Source organism: Polistes dominula, unplaced genomic scaffold (genome assembly GCF_049000335.1).
Source record: "Polistes dominula isolate Pdom_NZ unplaced genomic scaffold, Pdom_raw_medaka contig_26, whole genome shotgun sequence".
Taxonomy (NCBI): domain Eukaryota; kingdom Metazoa; phylum Arthropoda; class Insecta; order Hymenoptera; family Vespidae; genus Polistes; species Polistes dominula.
The window spans coordinates 3,522,054-3,537,900 of record NW_028300939.1 but is presented as its reverse complement, the minus strand read 5'-3'; the positions used below and the strand labels follow the sequence as shown (position 1 = coordinate 3,537,900).

Sequence of the window (15,847 nt, the reverse complement as noted above, 5' to 3'; positions counted from 1 at the left end):
TTTCCTATGGGTTATTCGCTATTTGTGTTTTGTATCAATATTGTAGAGGATTAAATTCCCTACAACTTTTGTTTTAAAAATTTTTTTATTCGTCAAATCGTTTTCGGGATAGATGGCAGAGAGCGCGCAGTTAGAGCATCATTTAAGGTATGTAATAACTATTACATTATATTTAATAATTTTTTCCATTACTAAATATCTATCTATTCAATAACACTTATAACCAATTCGTAAAAATAAAAAATTATCAAGGGACAAACTTAAATTACATTTTAATTATATTCTCATTTCCACTAATTACATTTAAAATAGATAAATACGACTTCTGCGCTTTTTAAACAAGGGAACAAAACATTTTTAAAAGCATTTGAGAAACTGCCGAATTTTGATCAACTTGCAGTAGCATTTGAAGAAGCAAACTGTCTGATTCAAAGATTATTTGAAAATGGAATTCAAATCTTGTTGGCAGTCTATAATGCTCCAAAATCTGTGGACAATATAGATCATCTTCATTATGCACAATATGTCAAGTCTACAAAACTGAATAAATCTGTGCAGTTATCAAATATTCCACCAACAAGTGCAGCAGCTCACCAACATTTCAATCGTGTTTATTATCCAGTTCAAACGTGGTTAGGGCATGATTTTGAACCCCAGGAATAGGGTTGGACAATTCGTAACGAACTCTTGGAACATATCACGACAATTTTAGCACCTGCTTCAGAAAAATTGCTCAACACAATATTTTGCAATTGCATGAGTGGTTGTGGTTCGCGATGTGGATGCGGGAAATCGGGGTTACAGTACTCTTTAGCTTGTGGCCAGTGTAATGGGCAAGCTTGTCTCAATGCTTTACCATATCAGAGCGATGTCAATGAAGACAGAACTTTTGACCCTGAAATCATGCAAGACCGGAAGACAAATGTCGTTGAAGAAGATAAAGAAGGGGACTTTGAAATACTACAGCGGTCGGAAGACGACGATCAAGAAAAAGAAGATAATCAAAATTATAAGTTGTAGTTCATGTAATTTTTATTCAATTTTTTTAATTTTCACAATCTTAAATGTATGGTATGATATTTTTTTATAAAAACATAAATTAAGGATTTCTTTCTTTCATTTTCTTTTATCTGTTAAGAAGTTATTAATATAAATTACATTAGAATTGAAATATAATTTAAGAATTTTCCTTAACAATTCTATAACTACACGGGTAGGTAAGTGTTATTAAATAAATTGATACTTAATTAAAAATAAATACGTAAGTAAAATAATTATTAGCTATAATATAATACTCAGTAAGAAATAAACAATATTAATAATTATGTATTTGTAATAATTAATAAACTTTATATGGCGTGTTTTTGACCGGGAATACCGGTTACCCTTAAATGATGCTCTTACCGCGTGCTCTCCGCCCTATATCTCAAAAACGATTCAACGTATAAAAAAATCATGTGTGCAGATCACACGTGTTAGAAGTGAAACTTTCAAAAATCTAAGTTTCGAGAGAATTAGACGAATGGACAGTTTAAAGAGTAAGATAATGTAGGATTTATTTGTTATAATATTACTACTATATATAATGAAGTTCACCAGTATGGTCTCTGGGTGGAATAGCTGATAAAAAGTGCACTTTTCACAATTCAAGCAATAAAAATAGAATGCTGGATGCGATAGCCATAGATAGAAACAAAAATTGTAGGATGTTTATCAAAGGAAATATAATTCGTCAGAAATTAGGTAAATATAAATAATCCTTTTTTTGAATCTCAGGTATAAAATTTTTTTTGTCAGTATGCTTTTCAATTTCCCGTTTTCATCTACATACTTGTGCTATTTAACAAACATTTTATGATAGATGAAATAAAGACGTTACGAAAAACATATGGAAAATACTGCTGGACTGAACGAAGCTTCTGGTAAAATGCAATGAAAGATCTAATAAAGATATTCTTTAGAAATGTTTTTTCAACTCTGTAGCCTACCACACTTCGAGACCCTTATTATTTATAACATATCTCGTCCTTATTCTTTGGACCACAAACTTATCTTTCTAAATACTCTCGTCTAAATAAAGATCTGAACAACGAAAAATCTAAAAAATGCATTGAATCATATCGCTCTCCCAGCTTATCGAACTGTGTACACTACGAGTCTCAGATTTCAGCTCCGTGGTAAGCTCCATCGATTCACGCTGGGCGTTCAACATCTTAAAAATGTTTTTTATTTTATTGAAAAATTCGTATAAGTTTCTTAAATACGCAAATATCATAATTTATAATGTAATTTTCATATATGCATAGGTCAGAACATCTCTTTTGATATTTTTCATATAAAAATCAATATATAATGTGCTGTTTCATCGTCGTTTTTTAGTGAATCATTATCGACATCCATTTTTCTTTAACCAGAAATCGCTGTATATTGTTTATTATACTTATATCGATAATATTTTAAAAGTTTGTAATAGTGATTTTTTCCGCTGTGATCAATAGTTTAAATACACTTTTCTTCAAGTAATTCAAAACACTTTTTAAAAAAAATCTAATACAAGATATATATTTCTTTATTATTTTTTTTTTTTAGGCCTATTTGTGCATAAAGATTCAAGTGTTTTAATGTTTGTTAAAAAGTTGTTTATAAATTATAAGGATTACGCGAATAAACGTTATTAATTTTAACAAATATTTTACGATTTATTGCATGATTAACGACTAATCCATTTAAATATTATTGCTCTTAGATAAATGTATTGTGGGGACTTTATTTCAGCGTCCTACGTTTGTCATTAATATGAATAATAATAATAAACTATAACGCTCCGTCTACGTGTTGCTATGGCTTTGTTATAAAACGTTTATTTAATATAATTTTAGGCTATTTCATGTGGTCAAATTAATATTTACTAATAATTTAGAGAATTAAAAATAATCGTAAAACAACATAAAATTTTAAACTCTAATTTTAATACATCCTAAATTAGAGTAACATTGTTCTTCTTTGTCCAAACCGCAAATTGACATTGTTTGAATTAGAAATTTATCAAATGAGAAAAATGATTTTATTACTTAGACGTTTTTAAATTTATTGTAATGTTTTCATTGAATATCAGAATTTAGTAATACAGGTTTTTATTCCCAATTCATTCGCCTCTACCGATGACGATAAATAAGTTTTATGGCTTAACATTCCCGGCTTAGATCTAGATAATTTATGTTTACCTTTTGAGAAACTATTTATTGTCTGCTCCCTCCAAACGATTCTCAAAACGTCTCGTCCTCTCAGAAGTAGCACAGATATTTAATCCATTAGGCTTCGCCTCTCCAGTCATAATAAGAGCTAAAATATTTCTTCAATCCCTCTGGTTGCACAATCTTGACTGGGACGACTCACTCTCGGAACAGCTCATTTCTCAATAGCTCAGCATCCGACAAGATCTCATTAGCCTGGCCAGGCTCTCTATCCCACGTTGGTTCAACACTCTCGCTAATTCAGCTGTTGAACTACATGGCTTCTCTGATGCATCGCAATTCGCAATCGCAGCTGTTGTGTATCTCGTTGTCAACTCGCCGTCCTCTGGCGCCAAGGTCTCTCTCATTTGCTCAAGGACAAAGGTCTCCCCACTCAAGCGGCTAACCATCCCGAGGTTAGAACTCTCAGCAACGCTGCTACTCTCCACGCTCATGAATCATGTTTGCGCTACTCTAAACATGAACATAACTAAGACAAATTTGTGGACGGACTCTCAAGTAACACTCATATGGATCAAGGCTCATCCATCAAGATAGAAGGATTACGTACGCAACCGCGTAATCAAAATTCAAGAACTCTCAAGGAACGCTCATTGGAGGTATGTGCCAGGCACATCAAACCCAGCTAACTGTGCATCCCGTGGGATTTCCACAGACCAACTGGAAAAGCACACTTTATGGTGGAAGGGACCACCATGGATCACTCAATCAATGGCATCATGGCCGGCTCAGGTCGAAGAAGCTCCTGAAGACTCATGCGCGCAAGAAGCTCGTGCTCGTGTCGCACTTCACACACTACGATCTTCTTCGAGTTATCAGTGGGATCTTATTCATTGATTCCTAACGCTCAATAGGTTGCTCCGAGTTACAGCTCTCTGCAGTAGATTTATCAAGAGGCTCTCAGGAGAGCTTGACTCGACACCAACAGCCTGTATCTCAGCCGGAGGAATGGAAGACTCACGATTCTTTTGGGTCAAGACTACTCAATCGGCGTACTATCCAGAAGAAATCTCAGTGCTCTCAAGAATATCTCAACTGCCAAGCTCGCACCCACTCTCTAGGCTCACCGCATTCATTGATGCCGGCGGTGTGCTCAGGGTGAGCGGTCGCCTTTCAAGGTCCGAACTCATGTACGAGGCCAAACATCCAGCGATTCTCCCTCGTAACTCCAGGTTCTCAGAACTCGTCATCGCCCATGCTCACAAGAAGACGATGCATGGAGGCACTCAGTCGACTCTGGCACTCATCTGACTACTCTACTGGATCATCGAAGGAAGAGCCCCAGTAAAGTCATATGTTCTCAGGTGTGTGGTGTGTGCTCGTTACAGGGGGATCCGTGCTCAGCAACTGGTGGGCCAACTACCTCTGGCGCGAGTCACCCCATCACGCCAATCCTCTCACACAGGCATTGACTACGCTGGATCGCTCACGCTCAAGACCACTCGAATAACTCAACGATGATCCAGAAGACACCTCGGTGCTTACATCAGGGCACTTTCTCATTGGAACGGTTCCTGAAGGCTCATTGTTAGACATCTCAGCAAGTCGGCTTTTCAGATGGTAGTTCATCCAGCAACGCGTTCAACAGTTCTGGCGCATGTTGTCAACTCAGTACTTACAGCAATTACAAGCCATCTCAAAGTGGCATCACGCTCACAACCACATTCAGGTTGGTTCACTCGTTCTCTTTACTAATGAGCGTTTGCCTTCAGGAAAATGGCCTATAACTAGGATGCTTAAGTTGCTGCCAGGGGAAGATGGACTCACCAAGGTGGTATCACTGAAGACGGCTACCACAACATCCACCAGGCAGATCGCCAAGCTCGCAGTCCTCCCAGTAGCCCCTCAGAAGACAGCGTAACTCATCATCAACTTCGTTGCTGATGGCGGGCGGAAATGTTTGGGATTTAATCTGCCCAATGAGAACTCGCGACAGTTGTCGCTCTGTGCGGACTCGCCATAACTCATCACAACGGTTGAAGAATCATCGTGACGCCGGCTTCTCAGTTAGTCATCTCTTTGCCATCACATATACAACACGTGTCTTCTCATTATATTCTTAAATGTCATCTATTAGTACTCTCGATCTCGTTCAAACAACACGTGTTTTCTCAGTTTTATCATAAGTCTTCTCATAAAGTACAAGTCCGGTGAGATTAATACAATCATCATCGGTCGGATCTTATCTGATTAATATAATCAGGCCGGCTTTAGTCTGCTCATTATGCTATATTCATTGTAAAATACGAAACGTGATTAGCTCAACGGCTTCTCATTTGAATCTCAACCGACACGCGGTGCACGCTTAATTTTAAATAAATCTGACCACTCAATGCAAATGCACGGCGTTCTTCTCTTTAAGCCTGCTCATTTCCTCAACAATAAGTTAAATGTATATATTCATTTTCTCATAAAATTTCACTAGAAATTGCACCTTTAAATCTTATAAAAGATCGCAATTTTTGGTAAATATATTTGCCTTTCACTTATCTTATCTTACGAAAATTGCGTCATCGAACCTCGCAAAATTGCGTAATTTTCTTATTCACTTTTTTTTTTAAATGAAACTTTATATTTTTTTCTACACTGTTCGATTCCTTTTTTTATTATGCGTTAAAAAGTATATAATGAAGGTCATTGATATGTCAATAGTTTACGAGATATTCGAAGTTTTATATCAGTAATGTATTTTATTACAATAAATGTTCGAATGTTTTTCCATTTCATTCTAAACAATTAGATGCTCACATTTTATTGCGCTTTTTTACATTTTTCATTATATTATTTAATTGATTTGAATTGATATTGGAACAATACATTGTTATACGTTCCTTATATAACTTCAAATATCTCGTAAACTATTGACATTTCGATGACCTCCACTAAATACTTTTTAACGCAGAATAAAAAAAGGAATCGAACAGTGTAAAAAAAGAAATATAAATTTTCATTTAAAAAAAAAGTGCAAGTGCATCTAGCCGGTGCATCAATGCATTTTCATAAAAAGTAGGGTTATAGAAAGTTGACATTTGTTGTGCCATATAACTTTTCCTCTGTGATTGTTTTTTATTGTTACTTATAAAAAAAGGTTTTTTCCGCTACCGTTTTAAAAATCACCCTGTATTACAACAACGTTTACTTACCTCTTAAACTCCATAAAAAATGCTGGTCAACATCATTTCAAAATTGTTAGCATTGCATAAACTGGCAATGTATGTGTCCTCCATGATTTCGTTTCATTTGCCAAAGAATAATTAAAAAACAAAATAAATACTACAAAATACACGAGCAATGGAAATCCTGAACGTGCCATTTTCACTGTGTAAATGTTCACTATTCTAGTTACTTTCGTTGTATTTTTTTTTACCCTGATAAAATACTAGTTAGAAAATATCTATTATTTGTTTTTTTGAAAAGTGTCTCTTTTGATAGTTCATTAGATTAACAAAAATATTGTGAAATAATTCGAAATAATAATCATATAAATATTTCTAAAGAAAATATACACGAGTGCATCTGTTAGAAAGTTATCACAAGACCCAAACTGAAGTAAAACTTCTGTTAGACTGTCGAAGACTGAATAGACTGCCGTCCTTTCTTATAATCTACCCCTTCCTTAAATCCATTCCTTCTACTATCTCTATAACTCTTATGATACCCGTTAATTTTTTTATTTATTAACAAGCACGGACTGTCATAAGGATACTTGTCGTCTTATGAAATTCCTCTGATATGTTTTAAGGGTACACGTCACCCATAAAATCAAATTTTTTTTCGATTTTCTGAAAGAATATTATTTCAAAAATAATCTCTCAAATTTTCGTAAATATCCGTGCATTATTTACGAAACGGTACTAGTTTAAGCGAAGCGCGTTGTAGCGCGGCCAGGATGGGTATACGAGCAGCTGTCTATACAGGTATACAAGCCCACTCAAGAAAATACGAAGGAGGCGAGAAAATCTCGACGGCAATCGAAAGTCACTTCTGCAGAGGTTGCTGATACAGTGAGGGTACCTCTTATGGCCCTGGAATCGATAAATCAATGTAAATATGAATGCAAAAGTTATCTTAACTTTGACCGTTTATTTCTCCTATTCGCGTTTTTAAATCGGTTGCCTTTGCTATGTCCAGAATATTCGGCCGATCTTTATCAAAATTTGTACAGTAATGCTAGATACACGTATCTAGTGAATGAGCGAAAGGTTTTTTTGAAAAAATGCAAATTTTTTTTTTTAAATGGACGATTTTTTTGCAAAAAAAAAGTCAATTTTTTCGTAAAAAGTCTACTTTAAAAAAAAAAAAAATAAAAAAATAAAAATTTCCTTCTGCTCATTCCCTGAGCAAACATCTCAATTGAAAGTAAACGCTCGGTATTTTTTTTTTTTTAAATGAACCAATTTTTGCCAGTGAGGGCCACCGCAAATCACCTTTTTTTTTGGACTCTTGGAAGAGTGACCACAGACAACACAATTTATCATATTTTTACACACAAAAATTTATAAATTTAATTCAGATATATAACTTTCATATACAAAAACTTTGTGTTGATATTAATTAAACCGGCTACATAAAAAATTCACAAAAAAAGATCCTTCTTTTTTTACCCTCTAAGGTGACGTGTACCCTTAAATTTAATTTTTTTTTATTTACTATATTATCACTTGACAGTTAACAATATTTAAGCCCTACTTTATATAAACTGTATTTTTATGTCTTCTAAAATCAATAAGCAGATTAGATCCATAACTCACGTAAAGATAATTCATGTTCAATTGATAGAAAGTATTATAAATAAACGAAATATACAAGAACACGATAACCTTGAATGTCTGTGCTTCCAAACACATTTTAATTAACACATTGTCAGCCGGCGACCTAAGAGACATTTAAACCCCGAACGCCGGCCTTATTTACTTGTTTCTGATCACTGAATAGTCAACACAATGGCAAGTAAATACAAATCGATGTGTAAGACTCTCATACAACCAAAAGAAAAAAAAAACTGTGCTAGTTAAACAATTTGTCATCTTGTTGAGAAGGGGGGGGGACAGTAGTATATATTATTAAAATATAACAAGATTTTTTTACCACCCAGTAGAGTAAGGGAAGCAGGGGTAATAGCGCTCACTGGGTAATGGCGCTTACCTCTGTAACTTTGTCAAAATAGAACTTAGGAACACGCAGCGTCACGCGAAGGGCGGGGGGCGAGGTCCTGTAGAGACCCTTTAGGAGGGACGCGCCATGTACATTGCTAGGCTGAAAATGTGGGGGACAGCTTCCGTTGAATCGCGCAGCTATGTTTATCTTTAGTATGTATCAATAACGGCTCTGGTTAGTTTAAGTTTGGCATACTTTTAGTTTTTATTGTGATATTTATATTTAATTGTTTTTTTTTTTTTTTTTTTTTTTTTAGTAGTTTTCTATAAGTGTAAGTTTAATTTACTCATTTAATAATTACAAGTATAAATGTAAAAACCTATCCTATAACCTATCGTTTGTTTACGGACTAAAATGTTTGCATCCTTCGCACCTAATTACGTGACCGTAACAATGGGAACCTCCGCCAATGCTTAGCCATATGGAACTTAGAGATAAGACAGAAATCATACTACAGGGAACAGTATTCTTTCAAAAATCTCAGAGATTAACCCTACTGACGAGCAACTGAATAAATAGAATAAATTTTAAACAATAGGTCCCGGACCGCCTACTTCGTTCCTAACCCTTGCAACCAAATGCCTGACAAAGTCACGTAGGCCTATCGGAAATCTACTCCTAAAATATTCTAGAACAAAAATCCATAGGAAGCTTAAGCTAGCCAGCTAAAATTAAAGTGTAGGGGTACAAAAGTTACCCCTTTCCACGAAGGACCTTTTGGGGCTATATAACCCAGATGACATTGCCCCCGCGGCACTTACTATCTTGTCACAGTTACTTACGACCTATTAATGCTATACTTATTATTTACTTATTATAGTTCTATTCAGTGTTAATTGTTCTACGATTACTTGTTCATTACCAGTGTTCTTTCTCTACTACTGCCTAAGTATTAACTTACTCATTTTCCATTCGAGTCAACTCAATTCTGAATCTAATTAATTCATTAACTGGTTTATACTTGTAATTGTCTTGTCGAATCATTGTGTTGTTCAACCTTCGACTAGAATTAAGCAGTCCAAGCCTCCTAGGCATCTTGAGACCAAGGCATTATTGTACGACAAGTTGTAATGGTTGTAAGTCACAACCATTTATTTTCATTAAATAACATTGTTAATCAGAGCTACAGCTATCAATAACTCTCCCTCAAACCGAACATTCTTCAATTAACCTCTTTAACCTACCTACTCTGTCGTCTTTTATCACTATTTAAATTGAGAAAACGAACAAGCCTGGTCCCGGTTAAACTCGATGAAAACAGAGTGACCATAAACAGGCGCTACTTAAACAAACTTGTCCTCTAGGAGGTAACAGTACAATTAGTTATATCGTATATAAATATGAAAAAACGTATGTTCCGAATAAAATGAAATAATTGAATTGTAATACAGTGTAATCTATTGAATATTTACAAAACATGGAGATCTAGACATCCTCTAAATAATAAATTCACAAATTAGTAATAAAAAATATTTTAAAAATCGCGATAAAAACTATACTATATTTTAAGGTGGAAAAAATCATACGAAATGAAAAAATTTCAGTAAAATCGGTTGAGTAGTTTTGGAGTTCATCGTAAACATACAGTGTGACACTAAATATTTGTATGTACTGATGAGAGAAATTGAAACGTTACCCGGGAATGAAAGTTTTGACATTCTTTTACATTTTCAATAGAAATCGAAACGGTTAGTTTATTACGATCGTTTTCTAGCATTACAAAAAGGTAAAATACTTTTATGACCTCTTCTACTATCTATAAAATAACGTTTTAATACTAAATATTATTGACGGGATAAATGTGTTTCAGCATCTAATAGAAAAAGTATGCAAAATTTTTTTACTCTCTTTTACGTAGAAGCCGCAATATATTTCTATTATATATAAGCATTGCTACCAATTGTTCGGTGTAGATACAAAAAGATTTTATTTTTTTCTCCCCTGCATGTGAGGCTCTGAATTTTTCAGCGATCTATATGAAGGACTTTTGCTAAAAGAAAAATGGTATTTTATTCTTATTTTGAAACATTAATTTTTTTATGTTTATGTTATATAAATATGTACAATAATTGTAAATTTAAAAATAATAATTGTATCTTTTTTATAAGTATGAAAGTGGAATAAAATCTGTTTACGAAGAGACCATTATGTCTTTGCTTGCTGAAAATCTATCTATATGAAAATCTATGAGGGCTCAAATAGAAAGAATGAATGCAATTTTAAAAGAATATAAATCGTATTCAGCAGCTTCAGAATATTAAAGCAAATACAATGTTTCATAATCATGAAACTAAATAAACATGGAAAAAGTTGTATATGTTTAAAAAAAAAATAAGTAATGAACTGCACATATCATAAGTGAGTAGTCAGAATTGTACATTTGAAATAAAATAAATTTGTATCATTATATGAATATATCTATATTTATTTAATCATTTGTTCCGTTATAAAAATATTATAAAATTATAAATAATAAAATTAACATCATTATTAATAATGCATAATATATGTGCAGTAAATGCATAAATTAAATATTTAAAACTCTTCATTTCATAGTCGCAGATCTCCAAAATTTGGTATGACGTTTGCAGTTCTCATAATAATTTTTCACGCAATACTAACGAGCATTTAAAAAATGTTCAATTATTTGATACTTAACACAGCAACAATTTGGAAAATTAATGTTGATTTTCTCAAATAATACTTTTAGTAAATCAAATGTATTTTTCAATATGTTTTCAAACAGATATCAATAGTTGTCTACGACTATTACACGATTTCAACAAAATTTCTTATTCATTCATTCACAAATAATTAAAAACCACACGTTGCAAGATCGACGTTACTTAAACTACAGGCACTGGACCTAGAAACACTTTGTCACCTACTGTACTCGCCAGATCTCGCGAAGACCAACTACCATTTTTACCGAGGTTTTGACAATTCTTTACAAGGAAACATATTTAATTCCTAACATGCGGTGGAAAATGCCTTTTGCGATTTTATCACCAGCTGCTCTCCAGATTTTTTCGCTAGAGGTGTTAATCTCTATCGTTAAATTGGCAACGTTGTATTGATAGTTTAGGTGCATATTTTGATTAATTATATTATTTTCTGCCAGAGATATAATAAACTAAACTTTCAGTCTTAAATCAGACATTTCATACTTAATGACGAATAGTTAACAAATTCATATAAAAAGTTTATTGAAATACTTCTAACTTTCGGACATCATTTTTTTGTCACATATATCTAGTTATTCACAATCGATAATTGAATGTCTATCAAATACATGGGCAGTCATAGCTTTTTTACTTTAATTAAAACATTTGGACCGATCGTTTCGAAAGTGGTTAAGTCTACTTTCTCGTGTTTCGAGATAATTAAAGATTATCATATCAATGATTACTCAATTTCTTTTACCGATCAATTTTAAATTGTACAAAACATAGGCACTTTTTAAGAAGTTAAATATTAACTAGTTATCCACATAAAAAGTTTACAATAAATTAAGCATAAAGTATGTGATATCTCTTTTTTTTTTTTAAATGGACTTAAACCACATTTAAAATAAACGATCCATTTAAACTATTATTAATTAATTATACATGTAAAGAATTTCTGTTAAATATATAAATATATGATGCAGCATTCGTAATTACAAATTATTCGCAATATTTTAATTTATTAAGCACTGCTGAATTTTGCGCGGAGCTGTTTCTCTGTACGGAAGGGTTCAACAGACAATTCCGTTCTCTACGAAACTATATTAAAATAAAGTATTTATTGATTCAATAATATTTTTTCTTTAAAATATATCACATATACTCTAACTTTAAAAATTTATTTTAATAATTAATATTACAAATAGGAGTACGATATATTTTAAAAGAAGTCATCCGCGAAAATCATTATAGTGGCGCGTAGTGCCTAAGACGTAATTGGTTATATAAATATTAGGAGTTAAGGAATTTCTTATTATAAGGAACTATTTGTAGTAACTGTATTCTTCATAAGAGTGGACCGATGAATTAATATTTATTTTTTTATTTCCTTTTTTTCTACGTTCTTAATCTTTCTAAGTAAACGTTAAACATTTTATTATTCCACTTATAATCATCAGATATTATTTGAACTATAAAAACAGATCCCAAATTCTATATAATTGCTAATAGTTTTAACGTGTAAACATCTTCTCATTGAACAATGAAGTAAATAAATCTAATTGCAAAAATATTTCAAACCTATAAGGAAAATTACTTATATTCTAAACAAACAATTAGCCTACTCTATATGATAATTATTATGAAAAGATCATTTTGTTGTCGTTTTTCACAGATTGTCAAAAATAAAACATGTAAGTAAAAATAAAATATAATAAAGAATACAAAATCCAAAGAATCAAAAAATAACTAAACCACTTCAACGTATAATGAGCTATTTTCAACCTGGAAACGATAAACAATAAAAGGGTAATTAATTATACATAGGATAAAGATAATATTTGTTATAAAAAAAGATAATAAAACATTTACCTTCTAATATAAGGTCTCGATTCATCAACCGTATCCATCGGGTCTTTACCTATAAATACTCGAATTCCTCTCATGTAAGTAATAGAAAAACACTCCCAATCAATATCAGCAACATTAAAGAAGAAGTTACTTTTATCAACAATAGATAATTTGTCCCATAACTTTAAGACATTATCGTTTGTAAATTCCCATTCATTCATGGAAAAGAAACTTATTACATGTTTAAACTTTTCTATTTTTCTGTAGATATTAAGCAGTCTGAAAAAAATGCCAATTATTTATTTATGCTCTATTTCATCGACGGATAATAAATAGCATGTTATTTTAAATATCATTAAAAATTACATTGGCTTTTTTCCACTGAGATATAATAAAGAATCAACTATTATTGCTGGTATCCAGTGCAAAAAGATTGTCAAAAAGATATAGAAATAATAGTTCTTGCTAAGCCATAATGAGCCGTACCAAAGCACTTTTTTCGACGGGATTTGAAATGCCTCAAACTTTACATTATTCATCATAGTATCCCAAGTAACTGGTCTTTGAACGGAGGAAACAGAATTATAAACTGAAATCTCATCGTCAACAGGTAAGTATTTGTTATCTCTGCTGGAAAGATTAACACTCTGTGATATAGATCTGCAAAAAAAGTTGTAACTTATTTAATGTAAGTAAGTTAAGTAATGTAGTAGTAAATTAAAAAAGGAGATACAAATTACCGTTTTTGTGCAACATCCCATGCTGCAGCAATAATGTTGTTGACTACATAATCAGCAGGAATTAGATCGCAAATTAGGTCTTTATCACAATACATTGTTCGTAAAACACCTTTCGAGCTACCAACAGCACCACCTGTAAATCCATATAAATTGTTTATCCAACCAGCAATTGGTTCCTTTTCTGTTGATAAAACAACGGATGGCCGAACAATGCAAGTTGGAGTTCCATTAGAATATTGCCGTACTGTATCTTCACAGATTGCCTTTGAAAATGCGTAGGTGTTAGGCCATTTACCCAGTAGCCTGTAAAACAAACGAATATGCTTATCGACTTATCTTTAAAAGAATGCAATAGGTTTCATGTTTTATTACTTTGGAGTGATTAAATCTAATTGGTCTTCGGTCAAAATCTCTGTCAATCTAATTATGTCTTCTGTTTTCATAGGTGGTTTATACAATTTTTCTTCGATTTTATTGTAAACACAGTGCGAGTAAGCCGTTGAAACATAAACAAAGGCCTAAAGAACACAATTATTATAAAATTAGAACAATTTATTTTTAAAATTAAACTAAATTTTATATATAAATAAATTGATCTAGTCGGGAATTGTGCTTAAATATACGCATTTTTATACGGATGATTTAACTAGGAAAAAAATACCTTTAAGCTTGTCATCTTCTCTTGTGCAAGCAAAAGAAGATCCCTTGTTCCTCTAATATTTGTATTAACTATAATACGAATATTGTCCAGAAAACGTACTGATGCTGCACTGTGAAAAATTACATCGGTATCTTTAATGCGATCGCGGTCCTTCTCTGACAATCCTAAATTCAATAGACTCGTGTCTCCTTCAATCACAATAATCTTCTTTTCAACATCTTTTTGCTCTCTCTTCAATCTATCAAAAATCTAATGATTTAAATATAAATTGTAATACCTGTGACATCGTTTATTCCGATAATAATAAGTACAAAATATGTAACTTTACTCACAACATCATTGAAATACTCTTTAAATCGAGTCTGCGGATCCTTCTGTTTCTTTGCCCTTACCAGCAAATAAATCGTTGTTATTTCTGGACAACATCTGCAAACCGCAGCAATTGCATTTATAGTAAAAGTTTTTACCGGAAAATTATTTCTTTTAAAATAAATCATTATTGTGTCAAATTTAAAATATTGAAGTAAAGAGAGAAGTAGAAAAAGAGAAAAATAAAGAATAATTATCGTTATCTTTAAATACAGGTACTATTAGATAGATATTGTCTGCTGAATTAAATATATTTTGTAGCAATTAAATCTGTAAAAAAAAAAATAGTTATCTTTTTGCATGACAAAAACTCTATACTATTTTCCTTATTTAGAAAGCTTACATTGCTTTGAAAGTTAATATTAATAATTAGACTACAAACTTAAACAATATTTTTTGTTATTTATTTCACACAATATGAATCTCAAGGAGATTAAAACTACTAACAAAAACTATCGGATTGTACATACTATCCTAATTTATTTAAAATTTATGATCGGCAGCTTATAACGAATGTACTAATTGAATCGAGAACAAAAACATAGGAGGAAAATATTTACCTTAAAAGTTTTTCCATTATAAGCCTTCCTATAAATCCTAAGCCGCCTGTTATAAAAATTTTCTTTCCAGAAAAAAATGTAGCAATTTCTCCTCGTTGATTGTAATAATTCGGCTCTTCTACCATTGATAATATTTCTTCTTGATACGTTTGTCCGCTTAATGATGCCATTTTTTGAATTCTTTTATAATAAAAACAAAATATTACATACAAATAAAGTAAGAAAAATTTCACTTTATAGTAATTATCGATGACAGACAGATCTTGAAGATAAGTAATTATTTATAAGTGATTGAAATAGATCCTTTTATTTCTAATTATGGTTCTAAGTTGTTCGTTTTTAAATACATGAAAAATTCAGTTTTTATTCTTCTTAAATAATTTTCCTATAGTAACAAACATAAATAAAATAAGTATATTTATTCTAATAAAGAATTTATTTTATAGAATTAAAATTTTATTGAAATAACGTTTAAACAAAAACATGCTAATGAATATTTATGCTACTTAATATAACATCAAAAAATTTCTTATCCATCTTTTAGTTTTATTCGAAAAATAAAAAAAAACTTGAAAATTTAGTTATTATAAAC

At 31.8% G+C, this 15,847-nt stretch overlaps 1 protein-coding gene across 1 annotated transcript; it reads right to left on the bottom strand.

Annotated features, from left to right (window-relative positions):
- Window positions 1-7,185: 7,185 nt before the first annotated feature.
- Window positions 7,186-14,896, bottom strand: LOC149032899 (fatty acyl-CoA reductase wat-like). The gene is made up of 7 exons (XM_089171461.1): window positions 14,659-14,896; window positions 14,327-14,575; window positions 14,038-14,183; window positions 13,666-13,968; window positions 13,292-13,585; window positions 12,947-13,204; window positions 7,186-7,279 (listed from the first exon to the last, which is right to left on the bottom strand). Exons 1-7 carry the CDS (start codon window positions 14,821-14,823, stop codon window positions 7,186-7,188), a joined length of 1,509 nt encoding a protein of 502 aa, XP_089027587.1. The 5' UTR covers window positions 14,824-14,896.
- Between the last annotated feature and the right edge of the window lie 951 nt (window positions 14,897-15,847).

Coding starts and splice junctions, on each gene's coding strand:
- LOC149032899 (XM_089171461.1), bottom strand. CDS start 14,823: ATGATTTATTTTAAAAGAAATAATTTTCCGGTAAAAACTTTTACTATA. Junction 14,184..14,326: donor AGAAGATGACAAGCTTAAAG/GTATTTTTTTCC, acceptor TGTGTTCTTTAG/GCCTTTGTTTATGTTTCAAC. Junction 13,586..13,665: donor TGGGATGTTGCACAAAAACG/GTAATTTGTATC, acceptor CTTTTTTTGCAG/ATCTATATCACAGAGTGTTA.